This window comes from Taudactylus pleione, unplaced genomic scaffold, assembly GCF_031769625.1.
Source record: "Taudactylus pleione unplaced genomic scaffold, aTauple2 ptg000494l, whole genome shotgun sequence".
NCBI lineage: Eukaryota > Metazoa > Chordata > Amphibia > Anura > Myobatrachidae > Taudactylus > Taudactylus pleione.
The window spans coordinates 389,224-412,882 of record NW_028284896.1 but is presented as its reverse complement, the minus strand read 5'-3'; the positions used below and the strand labels follow the sequence as shown (position 1 = coordinate 412,882).

The 23,659-nt window shown below is 44.7% G+C and overlaps 1 protein-coding gene across 2 annotated transcripts in view; it reads left to right on the top strand.

The window, feature by feature from the left end:
• The window catches only part of FLT3LG (fms related receptor tyrosine kinase 3 ligand), a 176,480-nt gene that overhangs the window by 82,483 nt on the left and 70,338 nt on the right, over positions 1-23,659 (top strand). The window contains exon 1 of one of the 2 annotated variants that reach the window (XM_088449721.1): positions 21,610-21,679. The exons of the other annotated variant lie outside the window; for it this stretch is intronic. Coding sequence (XP_088305847.1) covers positions 21,655-21,679 — 25 coding nt within the window. The 5' untranslated portion in view covers positions 21,610-21,654. Of the gene's footprint in view, positions 1-21,609; positions 21,680-23,659 lie in introns of those variants that run through there. 2 annotated transcript variants of the gene reach the window in all.

Sequence of the window (23,659 nt, the reverse complement as noted above, 5' to 3'; positions counted from 1 at the left end):
CCTGCATCTGTGTGTGATAAATTAAACACAGATGCATGGACGGTTTCAGTGAGATCCGTCTGTGCTGCTGTGTTTAAAAAAAATTAAAGTGTAAAATAAAAATATAAAAAATTGCGTTCCCCCCACCCAATATGAACAACCAGCACAGGACTTTGCAGACCCAGTCCTGGTGGTGCTAAATACAAAGGACAAATGACATAGGGGTCCCCCGTATTAAGAACAGCCAGCACTAGGCTATTCAGAAACAAACCTAGTTGCCAAAATATGGGGGACAAACAACATAGGGGTCCCCCATATTCAGTGCAACCAGCACTGGGCTCTGAGGGCCTAATTCAGACCCGCTCGCGAGTGCAGGATGCTCCCAAGCGGGTCGATGGTGCCCTAATGCGCATGCGCACGACGGAGGGAGCTCCGTCGTGTGCATGCGCGAGACCCGCATAGCGACAATCAAGCTGTCGCTCCGGGTCTCGCACCAAAGGGGGCGTGCTGTTGATGGTGACTGACAGCACGCCCCCTTTGGTGGGCGTGCCGGGGGCATGGCTGCCAGACGGAGGCGTTCCCATGGGAACGCCTACCGTCTGGGTCCGGCCCCACTGACATCACTAGTGATGTCAGTGGGAGTGATTTTGGCTCTGATAGAGCCAAAATCACTCCAGGGCTTGCGGCCACGAGACCCTACCGCAGGGTCTCTGAATAGGCCCTGAGTCGGTCCTGGTTCTGGAAATGCAGGGAAAAAATGTATAGGGTCCCCCTGTATTCACCAAAACCAGCACCGGACCCTTTCTAGTGGGGGTGGGGGGGTTATGCCACAGCCAGGGAGCCCTATCACCGGGCCCCTCAGCTGAAGCATCACCCCAGACCACTAGTCAGCCCAGGCCAGGGATCCCTGGGGAGCTGGGGACCCCCCAATAAAGGGGTTCACCTCTCCGGGGTACCCCAAGCCCAGGCTGATAGCTCGGGCTATCCTCGACACCCCTGACTGGTGGGACCCGAGTTGATTGTGAATAGTGTGGTGCAAGTAAAGTGTTAAAAAATATTGTCTTTTGCTGTGGAACTACAGTTCCCAGAAAGCCTCCCCCGCATGCTGGTACTTGGAGAACCACAAGTACCCCAGCATGCGGGGCATTACGGGCCTGCTGGTACCTGTAGTTACACAGCAAAATAAATATTAAAATAAACACAAGACACACACATCGTTGAAAGTAAATGTTTATTAACACACAAATGCACACACATGTACACACTATCTCACATAGGGCTCTATTTACTACAATCCGCATATTGAATACGGATTGTAGTGTGATATTACCGAGTGAATTCGCATTGCGAATTCAGGCAATATCACAGGGATTTACTATAAATCCCTTGCAGGGACAGAGCTTGCGATAAAGCTCTGTCCCTGCGGATCCCATCCGCACTCTAGTCGCTGCTACCCGCCCCCCGGCGCTAAGCCCCGCCCCCCACGATCGCGGCCCCCCGCGACCCCCCCCTCCCTTCATTACACTTACCTGCATCCTCCTGGCCTCCGGTGATCTTCTCCGGGCTTCCCGATCAGGTGATCTCCCATACTGCACTGGGGTCCGATCACCTGATGACCGGCCCCCAGTGTACTATGGGAGACCAACTGACCGGAGAGGAGCCATCACTGGAGGCCCGATCACCGGTCCCTGGATTCAGGTAAGTAAAAAAAAAAAATGTTTAATTTTTTTTTCTTTTTTTTACAGCAATCAGCTTGCGGTCTGTTTAGACCACATAGCTGGTTACTGGTACCGGCTCCCGCCTCTGCTCTCCCCGTTAGAGCAGAGTGGGAGCCCGGTAACCGGGGGAGACCCTGGATAACGCCACCTCCAGGTGGCGTTATTGTCACAGGGCTTCACCCGGTATTTTTTTACATTTTATTTTTAGTAACTGTGGTCGGATCACATTTCCCATTACAATTATGGGAAATGCGATCTGCTTTACTAAAAATAAGTGATACTGGGGTTTGGACTAGAATTTTACTAATTCTACTCCAATTGCCCTGTAATAACTACAGGTGAAACTAAAATAATGTGAAAAGGGTGTGAAAACACCCTTTTTCACTTTATTTTAGTAAAAATAATGTTAATAAATAGAGCCCATACTCACCTATGTATGCCTGAATCCAATCACGTCCACTTGTCCAAGTAGATAATCCAATGGTGTACCTGTAATAAAAAATCTATACTCGCCTCCTCCTATGCTTGGATCAGGACCTCTTCGTTCCAAAGTAGGCAATCCGGGGTCTTGGCAAAAAAACAACAACAAAATACACGGACCCACGGACCTTAGTACTGTCCTCTAAGGATAGTACTACCCGAATGGCAGGTTTGCAGCGGGATTTCACTATAGAAAGCCCCGGGGCGGAGCGCTCATTGGCTGATAGAGGAGAGCCTTCCGCCTCTCAGCCAATGAGCAGTTCTTACCAATGCCTTCAATGGTGAGAACCGCGATGCCCATTTAAAAAATGGTGCCTCAGCGCTATTTTTGAAATGTAAAGATGGCTGCCACGAGCCGTGATTGGGGGGCCCTAGAGAAGGGGACCCCTTTATGGGGGGTCCCTAACTCCCAAAGGATCCCTGGCCTGGGCTGACTAGCGGTCAGGGGTGATACTTCGGCTGGGGGGCCCAGTGATAGGCCTCCCCTGGCTGTGGCATTACTCCTCCACTATAAAAAGTCCAGTGCTGGTTCTGGTGAATACAAGGGGACCCTACACATTTTTTCCTTTGTATTTTGAGAACCAGGACCGGCTCAGAGCCCAGTGTTGGTTGCGCTGAATACGGGAGACCACTACGTTGTTTGTCCCCCGTAGTTTGTCAACCAGGACTGGTTCTGAAAAGCCTGGTGCTGGTTGTGCCTCATACATCTTTTGTCCCCTATATATAGTATATACTATATATATACTATATATATATATATATATATTTATATATATATATATATACTGTATATAGCACCACCAGTACTGGGTCTGCAGAGCCCGGGGCTGGTTGTTCCTGGGGGGGGCACGCAGTTTTTTTTTTTTTTTTAAGTATACTTTTATAAAAATTTTTAACACAGATGCATGGACGGATCTCACTGATCTGTCCATGCATCCAGGGCTGCCATCAGAAATTGTGGGGCCCGGGACTGACAGAATAGGCAACCCCCCCCCTTCCCGTTATTGAATGCAGTCTGTGCGCCCTTCCTTTTTTTTTATCACCTCACTCCCCTCCCCCTTATTGAGTGCAGTCTGTGCCCCGTCCTCTTTTTTTTTTTTTTTATACACCTCACACCCTCCCCACCCGTTATTGAGTGGGGTCTGTGCGCGGTGCATCCGACTCCTGTCTTTTTTTTTTTATTTCCCCACTTACCTTGTTTACGATAAGAAGGATCCGGCAGTGGCTACTTTCTCCACGATCCACTGCAGCTTCTCTTGATCCGCGGCTCCTCCGACGTCGACCTAGCCCTCCAGTGGCGCGTGTGACGTCATGACGTCACGCGCGCTGACTCCAAAACAAGCTTTATTGAAAGTTTGTTTTGGAGTCTGACTTTCCCACTGTAAGCTGGTGGGGGAGCGGCCAGAGCTGGCCGGGCTGCCTCCTCCAGCTCCATAATTTAGTAACGAGGACTGCGTCGGCGGGGGTAGTTCAGGCTGCAGGCTCTACAAAGGTGGTAGCAGCGGACGGTCCCCCCCCGTTCAACCAGAGGCCGGGCCCGGGACTCCAGTCCCGGCAGTCCCCCCCTGATGGCGGCCCTGCATGCATCTGTGTCTTATTGATTTTTTTTCAGATGCAAGCCACACAGATCGCACTGATCCGAATAATTTATGTTACACAGATGCCTGCACCACGGATCTTACTGATCCCTGTATGCAGTCAGCTATCTTTAGATCTTGCACGATATTTCAAGTCAAAATGTACTGTATATGTTGTATATGATTAAAGGAAAAAGCGTTACTACTCTGGTGAGTGCCCTCTGTTTTTTCCTATATTGGGAAATACTCTGCATTTATAGAAGGCTGCTGCTGGGACTCTATGATGTGAGTGCAGGAACTTTTGCTATATATATATATTTGTTCTTTTTAAAAAAAAGCCATTCCAATTCCAGGCCTGGTCTGGTTCCGGCTAATGTGTGTGTGGGAGGGGCAACGAACAGTGTGGGGTTCCCCCGTAAAAGCCACAGCCAGCACCAGGCTATCATGGGCTGGACTGTTCACACTGTAGCAAGAAAAACCGCATTGTGGGAACTCTCTTATAGTGGGACATAGCCCCAGCCTGTACATCCCACGGTTGATTTTTCTTGTCGAATTGGCATACCAAGAACCGCCCCCTGCCCGTTGCTCCATCTACCCACACCCCTCCTCCAGCCACCGCAGGGAGGCTCCATTTGCCGGGCGCCCGCTGAGATTTTGTTACCAGCGGGCACCCGGCTCCTTCCCCGCAGCAGCCGGAGGCTGGAGATCACTCCTGAGCTCCGGCTTCCGGCTCTTGCACTGAGCACTATGGGAGAGACGTCATGACATCATGACGTCTCTCCCATAGATCCGAGGAGCGGTCAGACTGGACGAGGAGTGGGGCTTAAGGTAAGTATTGTATTTGTATTTTTAATTGTATTTTTTTTTAGAGGCACTACCACTGGGGGCACTACTATAGGAGGCAGTAGCACAGGGGGCACTACTATAGGAGGCATTAGCACAGGGGGCACTACTCATGGGGGCATTACTAATGCGTGCATTATTACTGGGGCACTACTATAGGGAGCATTACCACTGGGGGCATTACTACAGGGGCACTACTAATGGAGCCATTACCACTTGGGGCACTACTAATGGTGGAATTACTATAGGGGGCACAACTCCTGGGGGCATTAATATTGGGGGCACTTCTACAGGCGGCATTACTACTGGGGCACTACTACTGGGTTAATTACTATTGGGGGCACTACTACAGGAGCACTAATAATGGGGGCACTACTAATGGGGGCATTACCAATGGGGGCATTAGTACTGGGAGCACTACTAATGGGGGAATTACTATAGGGGCATTATTACTGGGGGCATTACTATTGGGGGCACTACTACAGGGGACATTACTACTGGGGGCACTACTACTGGGTTCATTACTAATGGGGGCACTACTAATGGGTGCATTACTACTGAGGGCACAACTACTGGGGGCATTACCATTAGGGGTACTACTACAGGGGGCATTACTACAGGGTGCATTACTACTGGGGGCACTACTAATGGGGGCATTGCATAGGGGCACTGCATAAGGGGCGCTGCCCCTATGGGCACTGCATAATGGGCACCACTACTGGGGGCACTGCATAGTGGTCACCACTACCAGGGGCATTGTGTAAGGGGCATCACTGCTGTGGGCATTGTAAAAGGGGCACTACTATTGTGGGCATTGTATAAGTGGCACTAAAACTGTGTGCATTGTGTATAAGGGGCACTAATGTGGGCATTGTGTTAAAGGGTCACTACTGTGTGTCATAACATGAATAAGGGACTACTGTGTGGCATAAATTGCACTGGTAGTTTACATTTTGTTTGTACATACTGTTACACATTGTGCATAAGCAAGTTTTATGCCCAGATGCCTTGTTATTTATATTATTTATTGTTATTTATATTAAAACACTTGAAGTACAAACTAAAGTGAATCTGGCAGACTTATTTTTTGTAATTGGTTCTGTAACCAATTATTTGGAAACCCCCCTTTCAAAATCCTGCGTTTGCCATTGATTGGGACTGCAAGAAAACTATTATTGGTAAAAAGACCCTTGTGCTGAAAGCACTTGATCTCCTCCCAACAATCTAGGCTGTGGGGTAATAAAGGTTTTAAAAACAGCATTTTTATATATAACACTACAGGTCCTGGTAGCCATAACCTGCTTGGGGTGCGCTGGTGCTTGTAGAACTACAAGTGTCATACTGTGGTGGGGTTCTGGTAGGAGCTTCAGTGCTTTTGGCCTAGGGTTGTTTTTTCTGCTGGCTTCTTGTTCCTCCTAAGGCCCTGGTGAAAGAGGGGTGACACCAAAATGCTGGCTCCTCAGTGACAGGAACAGGGTGCTGCAGTGTGACATCTTCCTGAAGCCCCTGGCTCCTGCCACACCCCTTTGGGTTAGCTAAGGTATTCAACCCTGCACTGAACAGATTCAGTTTATGGGGCCTATTTATTGAGTAATACTTGTGGAATATCCCCCCCCAAAACACCTGTTTTCGGGAGCTACCTGCAAATTTGAAGTATCTCTGCATCTATGTCTCAATATGACAGGGGGAGACCACACTGTGGTTTTACAGACCAGCTACCGGTTTGTGACTTTTGTGGGAGGAGCCAGAACTTCGTACCCACCCACACACTTTGGCGCCAATCAACCCAGGCCATGAGCGCTCCTGCCTGGATCCTGTTTGAGGGAAGAGGTTTCCGTATTATTTATTTATACATGTATAGCCACTATGCCATTTGCCACTATCTCCCCTCACTGTGCGCAGATGTGGTGTACTATCAACTTTAAGGGAGAAAAAAGTTTTTACCGACTCTATAACTTGACCTTGAATAAATTACACATATATTCAGTTGTGTGATTGATTTCTGGGGCTGCACTCACTGCGGTAACTGAAACATACTTGGCGATATCCTGGCTGCCCCTTCCGGGAGGGAGCAGCCGGGTCGGCTTAGCAGGGGGCAGGGCCAGCAAAAGGGGGCATGGCCAGGACATTACTCACGTCATTTTGGCCCGCCCCCGCTATACAATGCAGAGATTTATGGCATTGTGGAGCAGGGGGCGGGGTCATGATGACGCGATTCTCCATCAGCCCTCCCCCCCACTGCGGGTGTTTGGGTAGGTATTGCGGGGGGGGGGACTGGAAGGGCTGGGAGGCATGCCTACTTTTCCGGGGGGCCGGGAGCAGCACCCAACCAAATCGGGAGAGTAGGCATGTATGAACTGATAGTAACTTTGGGAACCATCACATATTTCCCTATAAGCAAAAAGTATGGTGGGGTGGGGGCCCCACGCCCAAACGCTCACCCCAAAATAATTGTTGCTACCTAATAGTAGCACCCACTCTGGGTCATATAATTACAAATTAGCTCAGTGTAAACCCCACCCTTTACGAGCACCTGTGCAATGTCATTAAGTTGATGTGAGCGACCACCATACTTTTTGTTTGCAGTTTTGTGTGGCATGAAAAGAGCCAGCATTGGGAGGATGTGTTGGTCTGAATAGTGCCATTAGGAGGTTTCTGGGGTACCTTCTAGGTGAGTCTGCTCTCAGCTTATACATGTACTGTTATTATGCAGTGCATTAATTTGTAATTATATGACCCAGAGTGGGTGCTACTATTAGGTAGCAACAATTATTTTGGGGTGAGCGTTTGGGCGTGGGCCCCCAAGGTTGCTCTGGCTGGGCCTTTTTTCAGGGCATCACCACTTAATTCACATAGATATTTTTTTATCACCTTTCTATTTGTTTGTCTATTATTTATGTCATTTTAACCCCTTACCATTAACACTTATTGATTTATCTTTACACAACTATACTTTACACTTCACTTTCACCCTTTTTTCCATTATTCGTGTGATGCCCTGGGGATGGTCCTTGGCTGGATTCTTTTGGGGTTCCCTGCATCTCGGACGTGAACCCCATAATGTTAGGGACGCTGGTACAGAGGAGCCTTGACGTTTGACCCAGCGCTTATTCATATATTTGCAAATGTATGTAAACCAATACCTCTGAATTTCTATTATCATGTAGGATTCGAGTATTTTTGTTTTTGCTACAGTGTGCTGGAGGGAAAATCCCTTTTTTTCCATATTTCCCTATATAACAGCTTGAATAAAAAAAAAAAATATATATATATATACAGTATAAATATTTTCCAATTTGCTACAGCATGCAAATCCATTTTATCCTGGTATCTACGATACAATACTTGCTTGGGTAGACTTAGAAATTAAAAGCAAAGGTGTTTCCTTTTAAACTGATGTCCTAAGAAGTGATATTTGGTCACACCCACTACTCAAGTAATCATTGGGACGGTATGCAATCGGGAAGCCGGCGAACCTAATCCCGACAGCCGGATTCCCGACTGCTTAATCCCGGCGAGGGTTAAATGACAGGTGTCTAAATCTAGACGCCTGTCATTTTACCGGCGCCGGGAGACTGGCGCCCGGCATCCCGATCGAAGGGACGCCAGGCGCCGAGCACGGATAGCCATGGTGAGGGAGGGTTAGGTTTAGAGTTCCCGGGGGTGGAGGTTAGGGTTAGGCTAGGGGGAGGGAGGGTTAGGGTTAGGCACTTAGAGGGGGGATTATGGTTAGGCACTGGGGGGTAAGGTTAGGGTTAGGCACCCCCCCGGGAGGTTAGGGTTAGGCTAGGGGGAGAGAGTGTGCAGTCTGAGATCCATTTTTCTTTGTAAACTAAATAGTGTGTAACCAACTTTATTTACCTGACTGACCAGATCCCCTCCCCCAAGAAAGCCAATTGAGGGTCATATTTTATTTCTTTTAGACTTTGAATATTTGTTTAACCTTTCTTATTATAGCACAAGCACCTTATGTAGCTCTTCATAGAAAATATTCACTCATTCACAATCTCATACACACGCACACATAAATTTTTATGGCTGTAAATAGTAGTTATACATTAGCTGGAAGACCAATAGGTAACATATGGACATTCTAAGATAGTTCTTCCTTCATCTAATCATCCATATCATGCTAGCTTACAGTATAACACTGTACATTGCTGTGAGTGCCTGCTGCAATATTCCTGACAGGCACTTCAAAGGAACATGGCGGGGGGTCCTTCTCCTGTTTTACAACTTTAAAACAAATGCACTGTCAGAATCGAAGTTGTGGTGGGGAGGGGGCGGTGCTACACATCCAGCCCCATCTTTCACGGTTAAATACCTGGAATCACGGCATTATGCCGCTGGAGGAGGGGCCGCCGTAACACGATCGATTCATAATGAAGCATGTTATCAAGCCCCTGGCCCGCCCACTTCCTTAGTGATGCGGGAGAGTTGCCTGCCTTCCTGGGAGTGATGTCACCAAATTTGTGAGTCTTCTGGAAATTCTGTGAGAGTAGGCAACATGGATCTTCTGGTTAAGACCCAAATTACATAAAAAGTTGCTACTGATTTTAACACTGGGGAGGGTGAGAGGGGTGTGTGAGGATACAGGGTCCTCTCAATCACCCAGACACCGAGCATATGAAACCAAAAGTGGTGGTTTATTTTTCACTGCACACAGAGATAGATAATACACAAGGACAAGAGGTAAATAAAGCAAAAGGGCAATTTCCAGCTAACAGTCCAGATAGAGAGCTAGTCCCTGGAGAGGGTAAAGTTCCAGAAACAATTCCACAATAGCTAGATACACCCAATCCACACAGGAGAAACTATTACCAAATCCACACAGCGGTAATAGCGGATTAGTCCACCCAGGAGTTTCTGTTGTATAGGTCCACACAGAACTATCACAGATCCCACACAGCTGTGATAGTGAATTAGTCCACACAGGAGTTTCTGAGGTTTATATCCACACAGGAAAAACTATTACCAAATCCACACAGGAAAAACTATTACCAAATCCACACAAGAGAAACTATTACCAAATCCACACAGCGGTAATAGCAGATTAGTCCACTCAGGAGTTTCTGCTGTATAGGTCCACACAGAACTATCACAGATCCCACACAGCAGTGATAGCTTATTAGTACACACAGGACTGGTGATGCGTTCCACTAAGCACCTTAGCAGAGTTTCACTTCTTAGCCAAGGTCAGTGACTATCATGAGGAGCTGCCCTCGGTGACCTCTTTTAAAACCTTCCAATTTCCCATGGTGCTCATGACCAGCCAGGGGAGTTGCACAGTTTTCTGATTGGTGTGGGTCCCTTATCCTGTCCCTTCCTCCTACGTCCCCCAGATATAATTTCCCTGACAAACACAAGCTTGCTTAGCTCTGTGCTGACTGCCAAAGTCCATAGAGGAACAAAGGGAGGCAAATAGAAGGAACAATGACAGGGTAATTGGTTTAAGTCCTGAGTGCCCCCTGCGGAGGTGGAATTTAACCCATGAGGTGATTTTTCTGGGAGATGTAACAGTTTTCTACTGGTTACTTCCTGTGTGGCTAGATCAGAATAACAGATAGATAAAACAGGCATATGGACCAGAGCTAAACATAAAGGCTAAAAAGTATTACACATTACATATCTGCACATTATTACAGTATATAATATACCTGCTAATGCCAAAGTTCAAGTTCTGTAAATGAACACACAAATGGGAACATTTCCACCAGCAGATGGATAGGGGAACAAAAGGGCTAAAAAGTTCATTAATCGCTGCAGACAATCGCTCCAGATATATTTTTACTACACATCTCATTTCATCACAGGGGTCAATTTATCAAATCTTGGAGAGAGATAAAGTGGAGAGAGACAAAGTACCAATAAATCAGATTCTGTCATTTTGCAGGCTGTGGGCCTCATTTTTCAATGAGTTTTATAATTGACAACGAGTGATAAAACTAGTTGTGTATGATAATGGTGCTCCAGCCAATCAGCTCCCAACTGTCACCTGTTTGAAAGATGACAGTTGGGGGCTGATTGGCTGGAGCACCATTAATCATACGCAACAAGTTTTATCACTTGTGAATGCTAAAATTCATTGATAAATGAGGCACAGATTTATCAACGAATAATATTCTTGTTATCACTCATTACTCTTAAATGGTGCTCCAACCAATCAGCTCCTGTCATTTTTGAAACACATGACAGGAGCTGATTGGTTGGAGCACCATTTAAGATTACAATCAGATGATAACAATAATATCACTCGTTGATAACTATAGGCCTTAATCTCTCTCCACTTTATCTCTCTCCAGGGTGTATATTTACTAAAATGCAGGTTTTTAGAAGAGGAGATGTTGCCCATAGCAACCAATCAGATTCTAGCTATTACCCTCTAGAAGATGCTAAATAAATGTTAAATACAATCTGATTGGTTGCTATGGGCAACATCTCTAATTCTAAAAACCCGCACCTTAGTAACCATACCCCCAAGATTTGATAATATCTCCCCCTAGTTTACCTCTGGAAAACATCTGTAATATAAAGTATAGTAAAGGGGTCATTTATGAAAGACCAGTTATTAAATTAGGTCAAACCAGGAACCTTTCCCATCATACCAAAATTGTGAAAAATTGAAAAATAAACACAGACATGATCGTACACAAACAGAGGCAAATGAATGGGCAAACCATTAGTAATTAGGGACTATTTAAAAATACCTTCTTGAAACCCCCCCCCCCAAATAAAAAAATATCACCACGATTTGCTTGACTTGAAAGAAAATCACTGTTTGGCAATTTTTGTTTTTACGGGCCCATTTAGGATGATTTTGATTATTTTAAATTAGTGAAAGAATTGTTCTTAAGTAGATTGCCCCCCCCCCCTGGCCCCAGGTTCTGCGCTGACAAACTGCTCATTTTATGTGTCTACAGTACATCAACACAGGCAGATGTACAGTGTACACGTTGTGTCACATGTTTACTTATGTTCTTTAGCAGAACAGAATTATAGATTGGTTAACTTGTTCCCAAAGTGTGTGTTCATAATTATCCATTGTTTAGAAGCAAATGGGACTTTTATGGTTTTGGAAATCCCCAAAATATTATAGACATTTCATGCATGGAACAAGGCGTCTAATTATTGTTTTGTGTTATTTGCTTCGTGGGACTTTCTGACATGTCAGGGACATTAGGGCAAGACAATTATGTGTATATTCAATCTCCAATGCTCAGTGTTTTTGGCACACAAAGGAACTACATAGAGAGAAACTGTTCTAAAGATAAAACCGTGCCATACATACTTACCTACACTGACAGACTTCTGAATTTCAACAGAGTCCCGAGAGAGTCAACCAGCCCCCCCCCCCCCCCCTCAAACAAGCCCACCTTCTCATGGCACGATTCAGAGGCGCATGAAATGCCGATGGTCACGGAGTGAATCAATTATTTCCGACTGCGTGTGTGCGCAAAAATCCCTAATAACTCTGACAGCACATGCGTTCCTAGGAGGTGAATAAACAGGCGCATGGAGATTGTCCGTTTTATGTGCGTCTTATGGGAGTGTCACGGACGCGTCGAAAAGTGGCTGCGCGCCCAGGCGCTCAATCACTCACACAGGAGGCTATACACTTGGACTTAGAGACTGCGCCTGCTGTAGGGTGGGTGGAAGTTTCAGTGGTGCGAATGATGGTCTAAAGACTCGCCGATCAGAATTTCATCACCAATGGACGCTGACAGTCCTTCCACAATCGGACGCACAGCTGTACACCAGGGAAGGTCTCTGTAGTGACATTCGCATAAACTCACAGTTGGGCAACTGCAAATAGGCGCATATGAGTCTGTGTCTACCTCTGTCTCAAGACCTAACTGCATATACTGTATACTAATAAGCATCGATTAACAATGATTTTATTGCAGCGATAGACGTTCAGGGCCTGCTTCAGAGGTGGTTGCTAATTAGATTTTTTTTTCCAGGTTTGTTGCTGCGAAAATATGCTAATGAAAATATATATAGCCCCAGGCACTTGAAACAGAGCAAAAAGAAAAAAGAAAAAGAAAAATTTGAACAATAATGTTCTATAGAAATATGAGAGTTGGATGGGTAAATGGTTGCTAACCAATATATATCTAAAAGAAACAGAAAAGTAACCGTGCTTAAACCTGTATCCAATATAAAATTGTGTTTATGTTCTATGTACCATATAAAACACGTACAATCAACCTAAGTGTGCAATAAAAATAAAAGTTTCATGGGACCATTTCCCGCACAGTGTACTCAATAAATAGGTTTTCACGGAGGCCTCCTAAGACATCACTGGTGTGGTGACATTTCTGCTTGGGTATTCTATCAGATTACATATCCAAACCATCTATATTTAAGAGGAATTCGGGATCGTTTTATTTTATACTATACATATTTTCAGCTGGACGTGGCTGAGATACTTATGTACAGGGGTTAAAGTGGGCAGGAACAGGGTGGAACTGAGGGCCTTATTCAGACCCGTTCGCTAGGATGCATTCGCACGTAGCCGTCAGCAGCCAAAGTATGCAAATCTCGCGGTCGCTAGCAAGACGGCGGTGGAGATGAGTTCCACCACCTCTCCAGGACCACTTTAAGCCCTGCTTTTATATATATATATATATATATATATATATATATATATATATTGTATCTATCTTCCAATAAGAAGCACCTGGCTCTGTTAGAGCATACAACTACGGGACTTTTAGATATTATTTAGTATTAACTGATTTTTTTTCAGGATTGTTACACACTAACAGTCCAGGTTTTAAGGGTAGCCATACTTGAGCACAGGTGACTTAATTAGTACCTCAGTTATTTTGATGTAACCATCTGTGCTTAAGCATGGATATCACTAAAACCAGGACTGTTGGTGTGCCTTGAGGACCAAGGTTGGGAATCACTGCTTTATATGTTTGATTCAACGTGTGTTATTTCATGCTTATATCCATTGCGGTAAGCTTTGAGCTATTTATGACTAGCTACTGAACATTAAATTATCATAATTTTATATTGCATACTTAGGTTGATTGTACTTATTTTATATGGTACGTAGAACATAAACACAATTATATTGGATACAGGTTTATGCGCGGTTACTTTTCTGTTTCCTCTGCGATAATATGCTAGATACTAGTTACAGCCTTCCCCTTGTGTACCTGCGAGCACCGGATATTGCACGCCTTGAGACGCCCACTTTCATCAAACACTCCACCATCGGCATGCCATTGCCATCACCATCTGCACTTGTGACACCCTATGGCAGACGCAGTGTCTCCTTCTGAACTTTCTCTAAACATGGCTTCTGTGGCTGCGTCTGTGTGTTTGAGAATGCAGCTGCGGTCACTGACACGCCATAACACGCCCAACAGACGGCCATATTTTAGGATCACTTCGAGCAGCCTCACAGTCACTTCCCAGGAACGCACATGGCTTCCACCCGCCAGCTCAAAAGGGAGCGAACGTGGACGCCACAGTGATCCTTGCATACACTTAGTGGTACGTAGGTACCATGGGGATTTACCAAACTTTTTGAGCCTGCGCAGTAGATAATCGTTCAACTGCACAATCATCGACACTGCCTCCACGGCTGAACTGGGCCCCCAGTTATAACTGTAGGCCATACTTGCCTACACTCCCAGAAAGTTGCGGGAGGCCCACGATTTTTCGGGTAGCCCCTCCGCACGCCCGGAAGTGTTGGTAGATCTCCCGCATCCTGCCTATTTCCTAGTGAAGTGTGCAGGATAGGAGATTAAATGGAGAAATTGCAGGTCCGCAAGGAGGGGGCGGGGCTAAAGGGCGCGATTTGCGTAATTTAGCCCCGCGGACCTGGGAATCGCAGACTTTTCCAGAAAAGGGCTGCTCCCAGAAAGAGTTATTACAAGGTCAGTAAGTATGCTGAATGGTATGGATAAGAAGCTATATGGAGCAGTTAAGCACAGCTCGGCTGCTCAGGGATACGGGCTGGCCTTGCTAAGGGATTCATTGATGCCAGTTCATACATGCACAGTGGAAGCACATTTAAAACAAATATAGAAAACAAAATGGGGACTGCAACAGTACATTCTTCCCAGTGCTATGCAGAGGTATTGCCAGCAGTGACTCTTTCATAGTTAGAGAGAAAAGAAACCCCCTCTCTATCAAAAAAACAACAACAAAACACTAGTATGTGCCATAGATAAGGATTTTGGACGGGGCCACATTTTTAGCTTTGATGCGTCCAGCAGAGTGGTAATGTGGCAGTACAAGTGGTCTCTCTAGAACAAGGATGGGGAACCTCAGCCGTATAAGGCCCCCGGAATCATTAGGTCTGACCCTCAGAGCTTTTTTCTGCTAGCCTCATCTGGCTATTGGGGTGCCTAGAATGGCACCCTGCGGCCAGAATCTATGCAGCAGTGCCACCTGGAGTGTCTTTAGGATGCTTCAGACAGTGACACCGCTGCCCTTACAGCTCCCCGGAGCATCCTCAGGATGCTTCGGGCATTGCTGTAATCACCGTCAATTGTGACCCCCGCCCATGTGACATCACATGGAGGGGGCATGGCTTGCACTGGGCCCGCAAATAATGTTATATATATCAAAATGTCCATCGGCCGTAAAAGGGTTCCCCACCCCTGCTCTAGAACATGAAGATGGTCTTCTCTCCCTGAAGTCTGTGAGAACGCCATGAAAATTGGAAGCCTCACAGGCATCCAGGAGAGTACACAAGTGTGAGCATGTGACCAACAGCTGCACACTTCCTACATTCGCTGCTGCCTCTCACTGCAATGAAACGCTGGCGGTTGTCTCTAGTGTGCCGGTAAATTTGTTACGGAGGTGCCACTATCAGTCCGCAGTATGTTGAGCTATATATAAAATGATGTGGTGCTCTGTAAAAGGTTACTGTGGGTGCTGACTTTCATTATCAGCATAGCCCTTCTGTTTAATGGTCTTTAGTAAGTGAACGGTAAATTTGTATTTTTTTTATATTTTTAGTTATCAAAAATGTGTTTACACTTTTTGTAACACCCCTAATGGCTATAGGGATATGGAGGAATAAGTACTTCATCATTGTTATATCATTTGTGTTGCAAAAAATAAATATAAATACATATATAGGACACTTCATAAATGTATACCACTATGGGAGAGATTTGCTGTCTTATACATATTTTTTATAGTAACTTGAAGTAATATAGTATGTATATATAACCAATTACTTGTTTGGGATATGTTGAGGGTCCCTGTTAGAATGGGGTTAATGGGGTATTGAATATATGTAAAGGGTTAATATATGTGTATTTAATGAATATTTGGTAGATAAATTAAAGTAAGAAAACATGTAATTATATGTACATATATTGTATTATCTGTTACAGGGTGATCAATTGCACCCATACACTTTATGGGCCCTGTAGGATGTTTCTGAAAGGGGCACATGAGGCAGTGAGGAGAGGTTTAGGCGGGAAGTCAGGAGGTCGTGCGGAGAGGTCAGTGAGGGTATACATACTGCTGTGACAGCAGCGGTCAGGCTGCTGCTCCCCCACTCGTTGCGTATGATAACACTTGTTCATAAATGGGCCCCCTTAGTTTAAATGTGAATTGCTCTATAGAAGCAATTAAGATATACAGCTGATAATTTATCATTTACTGTAGGTATTTTGCAACAACTAAATCATCTACTGACTGGGACTAAGTGGGCACCACTGAATTATAGTCCTAGTTTATACCATCTGGGGCTATATTCATCCTCTAACAGCCAATCACATTACTCTCTCTCTCTGCCATATAAGCCATCAGAGGTTAATGTAACTGTGAATGCAAAGAAAGTCTGCCACACAGGAGAAGGATTCTACTTTGTAGACATTAAGGGGACCTTTGCAATGCGATCACGGCATGTCAGTAAAGCCCCTGATCACATTGCAAAAAGCAATCCTATTGGCCAGATGTATCATCCGAGACATGCAGGAAGGGGCACCGAGGGGGTGGGCCCGGGTCCGGCACCTCCCCCCCACGCTGCTGTGTGCTGGGCTACACTGGGAGACTGCTCGCGGCTGCTAAGAAGCAGCCACAGGAGTCTCCTATGCCTGTGGGGGGAGCGATCAAGCTGATCGCGCCCCCCACTGGTTATGCGCTGGGCTGAGGGGGCTAACTATGCCCCCCTCGCCAGCATGCAGTGCTGTTTAGCGGTGCTGCAAATCATTTTTTTTTTAGCGTAAGGGGACATGACCACGCCTCCGGTGAATAGGCCACGCCCCTTTTACCCGGGCGGGGCCTGCATGCAGGGACATGGGCTCTGCATGTCTCAAGAGAGCTGCCAGCCAGTGCAGGGGGTGGTGCTCATGTGCAGTACCATGGACTGCACATGCACATCCGCCATAGCCAGGGAGAGTTTCGGCAGATCCCTCCGCCGGCTAATAGTGCGCGGTGTAGCCCATATGATACAGCAGCTAACGTCGTCTTCAACAGGAGCCAATATCTGGAATGCATCGCATTCCGGATATTGGTAAATTTGGCAGCATTGCATCCCCCATAGAGGAGGCGGCTGCCAGCGGTAATGAAGGGATCACAGCAGGTATCGGAGACAGTGATGCATTAATGAAGTATAACAGACTACTCCCCAAGTTTTGATACCCAGGTTCTAACTATTCAAGATATTAAATGGCTCTTTATAATGTAGCTCTAAATTAAAATTACCCTAACTACACATGTAAGCCGCAAAGCATTACATATATTTCTTAAGAGCCTATATTACTTGTTATACATATAAATAGCTCAGTCTGTAAGTGTATAATGTTTTCTTTTTTTTTACACAAACACTATATACAGTATACATGTTTATGCACTTTATCCTGTGGATATAGGAGACCGTAGCAGCCAGCTATTGATTCACAGTCAGCTAGTGTCTGGCTCCAGCTGCCATTAGTTACTTAAAGTCTATTTCCACTGAAAAAGATGTTGATCAACATTGGATACAAATGATTCTCTTATCTGTCTATAAAGTAGAATCTTTCTCCTGTATGGTAGACTACAGTATCGTTGCATTAACCTCTGATGGCTTATATGGCAGAAAGACTGAGAGACAATATGACTGGCTGTTAGAGGATGAATATAGCCCCAGATGGAAGACATTATGGGGTAAATTTACTAAAGTGAGAGTTTTTAGAAGTGGAGATGTTGCTCATAGCAACCAATCAGATTCTACTTTACATTTAACGAGCACCTTCTAGAAGATAATAGCTAGAATCTGACAATCCAGTTGTGCCCACTTATTCCCAGTAACTAGCATTCCTTTCACCTGTAATTAGCCTTTAGCCCAAAATATTCACTTTAAGTCAGTAGATGATTTAGTTGTTTCAAAATACATAAATGACAAATTATCAGTTGCAGGGCCGGGTTAAGGGGGGGGAGGCGACAGGGGCAGTCGCCCTGGGGCCCCACCACACAAAGAGGGGCCCCCACAACTAGCGCAGGCAGGCGGGTTGTGAGTACTTAGAAACCCCCCCTGATGGACAATTCTCGGCAAAGTGGGGGCGGAGCCAAAACGGCAAGCCTCCCCCCATATTACCCGCGAATCGCAGCAATATGACGTGAGGGGGTGAGGCCTAATGTGCGGTTTCCGCCCCCATTCTCAACCTGCAGCTGCAGCATAAAAATGTAAGTATTTGTACTGGTTTATTGTGTATATATGTGTATGCATGTGTTTGTATGTATATACTGAATGTGTTATTGTGTGCATACTGTGAATGTGTTAGTATATATATGTGTTCATTTGTATATATGTGTTAGTGTGTGTGTGTATACGGTGTATGTATGTGTTTATGTGTGTACACTGTATATGTGTGTTAGTATGTATGTAATATATATATACACTGGTGGCCAAAATTGCAGACGCATTCTGAAATTTGAATGTTTATCAACTTCGAATGCTTATAAAAACTGTTTCACTTCACGCAGAGCAATGATTCATATATCAAATGAAAGGAAATTTAATGCTGAATTCAACACACTAAACAGAGGTCAAATATTTGCATTACAAGGGAAGTTATGCAGTGAAAACAACACTTAGGGTGAAAATCCCGGTGTACTTATGATGTTACTGTCCTATCAGTATTTCGTTGGGTATCCTTTCTTTTTCAAGACCGCAGCACAGCGACGTGATCCAGGATTGTGGTTTTAAGTGAAAATGGTCTTTCGTATGCTGCAATTGCGAGAGAAATTGGTGGGAATGTGACAACATCAAGAGTACGAAAGTTTTGTTTACGCTATCAGGAAACACAGTCTATACAAAACAAGGAAGGAAAAGGCCGGAAAAAGTGCACAACAGCTGTTGATGATAGGAGAATAAAACAAATTTGGGTCAGGGACAAATGGATGTCATGTGCGGCCATTAACAGTGACCTGAGTGCAACTAGTGTTTTAGTCAGTGCAAGAACGGAACGGAGAAGACTAACGGAGGTTGGCCTAAAAGGTAGGATTCCCCGAAAAAAGCCATTGCTGAATAAAAAGCAGCGGCAGAAACGAATACAGTGGGCAAAAGAACACATTGCATGGACAGAAGGTCAGTGGAAACAAGTGATATGGAGTGACGAAACTAAGATATCGATATGTGGTAGTGATGGGAGAAAATGTGTGAGACGTCGCATCGGGGAAGAGGTACATCCAGATTTTATTCAAGCAACAACAAAGAATCCTATAAGTGTTATGATCTGGGCATGTATGACAGCAGATGCTGTAGGCCGCCTTTATGTCATAGATGGCACACTGGACAGCAGAAAGTACATTGACACCATCCTACAACCAACACTTCTACCTTCTATCAGGGATCTTTTTCCAGATAATGCCCCATTTTTTTCCCAGCAGGATTCAGCTCCCTGCCACACTGCACGGACATGCAAAAAGGGGTTCACGGAGAATGACATACAGGTGCTGGGATGGCCAGGAAACAGCCCGGACCTGAACCCCATAGAACATTTGTGGTTCTGTTTAAAAAAACTGATACATCTGAGGCGTCCATCTAATAAAAGACAATTAATTGAGGCTATAATTATCTCATGGCACCACATAAAAAAGAAGGAAGAGCTCCAAACATTGGTTGGCTCAATGACACATCGCTGTGCTGCTGTCTTGAAAAATAAAGGATACCCAACGAAATACTGATAGGACAGTAACATCATAAGTACACAGGGATTTTCACCCTAAGTGTTGATTTCACTGCATAACTTCCCTTGTAATGCAAATATTTGACCTCTGTTAATTGTGTTGAATTCAGCATTAAATTTCCTTTCATTTGATATATGAATCATTGCACTGCGTGAAGTGAAACAGTTTTTATAAGCTTTCAAAGTTGAAAAACATTAAAATTTAAAAAAGTGTCCGCAATTTTGGCCACCACTGTGTGTATATATAATATATATATATATATATATATATATATATATATATATATAAAAACAGAAAACCCAGCACTCACCATGTTTAAACACTCACAATGATGTATAAATAAGTAAATAAATAATGGGGATTTAGTTCATGGATTGATCAATGCATTTAAGCCCGCAGCCCACATCACGGGACCCCACTTTCTGCAGGTCCTACACTATCCGTCACACTGATGGAAACCTGTTAGCTGCTATCACATAGTTTAGACTGAAAAAATGTTACCTGGTTTAAAGCTCACCTGCCAGCTAATGGCTTTTAAAGGTAAGGCAGTCACCTGACATAGCTTCTATCACACTACCAAAAAGACAGCTGACACAGGTTAATATAAACGAGTATGCACATGGGGTGCATGAGAAAGCTATGATCACAAAAGGTTAATAAAAATTAACCGCATAAACAAAGTCAGAAATCCACTGCACTCGCCACTCCTAGATCTGGGGTGCAGACCTGCACTCGCCATTCCCAGGACTGGGGTGCAAGTGGCCTGTGACCACATTGCTTAAATAAATAAAAACAGAAAACCCAGCACTCACCATGTTTAAACACTCACACTCAGTCTAAACTATGTGATAGCAGCTAACAGGTTTCCATCAGTGTGACGGATAGTGTAGGACCTGCAGAAAGTGGGGTCCCGTGATGTGGGCTGCGGGCTTAAATGCATTGATCAATCCATGAACTAAATCCCCATTATTTATTTACTTATTTATACATCATTGTGAGTGTTTAAACATGGTGAGTGCTGGGTTTTCTGTTTTTATTTATTTAAGCAATGTGGTCACAGGCCACTTGCACCCCAGTCCTGGGAATGGCGAGTGCAGGTCTGCACCCCAGATCTAGGAGTGGCGAGTGCAGTGGATTTCTGACTTTATATATATATATATATATATATATATATATATATATAGCAATACACATGAGACCAGCAGCACTCACTGAAAGAGCAGCGTCAAGGAGTGCAAGCACATAATATGTTGCTGACAGGAGAAGAACGAGTCCGCACATCCATAATATTCAATAGAAAACATAATTGTATTGTTCATAGAAAAAAGGTGCATATTCAAGCAATGTCAAGATAAGAGAGGGGCTTGTGCATCAAATAGTAGCAGTAAAGCATCATGAAGCAGTACTCATCGCAAGCAGACCCTCCGGTGTAGTTTTCTGCAGAGTAGAGAAAACCTAGTAAACTCGTCCTGTTAACTCCGATAAAATCCACCCCCACTTTTAACCCTGAAATAAACACAAGGCACGAGTCATCAGCATTAAAATTTCGATAATTAAATTATTTGGGCGGAGATTTAATAAAGCTTGGAGAGAGGAGCTGATTGATTGCTGCTATATCTCTCACAATTGTATCTCTCTCCAAGCTTTATTGGTGGCAGGAAGGAGGTGGCAGACAGACCAGCATCAGACTACTGTACATACATTTGCAGTGGCCTCTATGGTGACAGACCTGGGGCAGCATCCTGCCCAATTGGTGCACAGCTCAGATGGTTTCAAACCTACTCCTTATATCTTGTCTGACAGGTGATCCATCCATCCAGATAGTGTCACTGACCCCAGCCAGGGGAATTCAGCAAAGGCCAACTGAGTATTAGAGCATAACAGTTGTGCCCCACTCCTCTACATGCATGGGGCAATCTAGCACTTCACAAGGTAAGCAATTGCTGGTGGTATAGTCACATGGTATGGGGTGCTGTACAATATATATTGCCGTTGCAAATGCTATGCTATTCCTAATTTCTAATTGTCCTCTGAGAAGCTCTGCTCTGTCTTGTGTTATGAGCATGCACAGCATAGGCAAACGCAGGGGGGGGGGGGGGGGTTCCGTCTGCCTGGAAACCCCCCTGCCCAGCACACACCATGACCACAATAGAAATAGTAATATAATAGAATGTTACTAGTGCTGGATGTTCTTCTCAGTATCACAAATGAAATGATTAGCACTAACTGTGGATCTTTTAAAATGTGTCAGCCAGTAATAAATATGCCTGTGCACCAACTAGGAGATGTGGAAAACATGCACTGTTAGGGGTGCACTGCTATAGACCATCAATAGGGTTAATAATTAGTACTGTATAATACACTGTCCAGTACATAAGGAGACCGATATGTACATATATGTCCAGGGCAGTTCTAAGTTCTTCTGCTGCTCCCTCAGACTCCCGGACTTGCTCCAATGCTCAGGAATGGAGCCCACATGGACCTACTGCCACATCTAATGGCATACTGTGATCACTGGTCCTGTATATGCTGGAATTATGCAACACAATATGCTTTGTATGTAACATATTAAAGCTGGATAAGTGCTAATTATGCCCTCTTCATGGACTGGCCACACTCACTCTAAAATCAAGCATTTGGAAACCCCCCTCTAGAAATCCTGCGTTTGCCACTGCACAGGACCCCAATTATACAGAGGACGGAATAAGCGTGAGCTACCAACTTTTTGTGGCAGAGCTCCGAGAGGTCAGGGCAGAGCAACGTCCAGATGGGTAAGCTTACGACCCCCTACACCAGAGAAGTGTGTGGGGGGGGGGGGGATGACACATTCTTCTTCATGTTACATGAACATTTAAGAAATATATTGATTTTGGGGCCAAATTTGTAGAGCATTAAAATATATATATATATATATATATATATATATATATATGATTGCAAACAGAATTGCTAGAGAATCTGTATACACTGTAGTCGGTAATTTCCCATCATAAATGCAGCGTCAGGGAAGTCCCTTGTGTACAAAGTTGAGCCAGTTGCACTTTTCCCTCAGGACCCATTAGGCAAGTATGTGAAACATCAGAGGACTGTGCAGGAAGCTGGGACATCCAACATATGAGTTACAGTATGTTTGGCAATGCTGGATATGGAGTCAGGAGATGTTTTGCTTTGTCTTATATTATAGAAATGTGTGTTATTTTTATCTATGTAGCATTTCTTCCTTTGACAGAAGGTCATACTGTAATAATATTTATATAACACTATTGTTCAGATGTGGATGTTGGCTGCTCAGCTCCTGTCTACTAAGTCCAATACAATGCCACCATACCCAGCTCAAGGCGTAGTGACTACCCAAGGCAGTACTCAGGGTGCAGAGTAGGGATAACATCTGTTGGTCGTCATATATACTACACTTGGGGAAATACTCTGATGACGTTGCATTTATAAAGCAACCAAATGCATTAGAAGATTTTTAAGGACTGGCCCTACTAACTGTATTGGGCCTTTAAAAGCATTGTCACCCGAAATTCAGATCAGTAAGTCATTTCTTCAATAATAATCCTGACTTGTTATTATTGGGACAAGTATGTATCTCTGCTTGGGTTAACCTCAGATAAGACAACTTGGTATCTTAATTCAAATGGCAGCTATAAGGGTCTATGTACTAAGCTTTGAAGAGTGATAAAGTGGTAAGAGATAAAGTCATTCTTGCCTACTCTCCAGAAACCTGCGGAGGGCTCTTGATTTTTTGGGTAACCCCCCACACCCCTGGAAGAGTAGGCACTTCTCCCGCATTCCGCCCACTTTCTAGTAAAGTGGACAGAATGGGGAGAATATTCCCGGGGATTGGCGGTCCGTGGGTAAGGGGTGGAGCTTAATGACATGATTCTATTAGAATTGGGTCATCTGGCC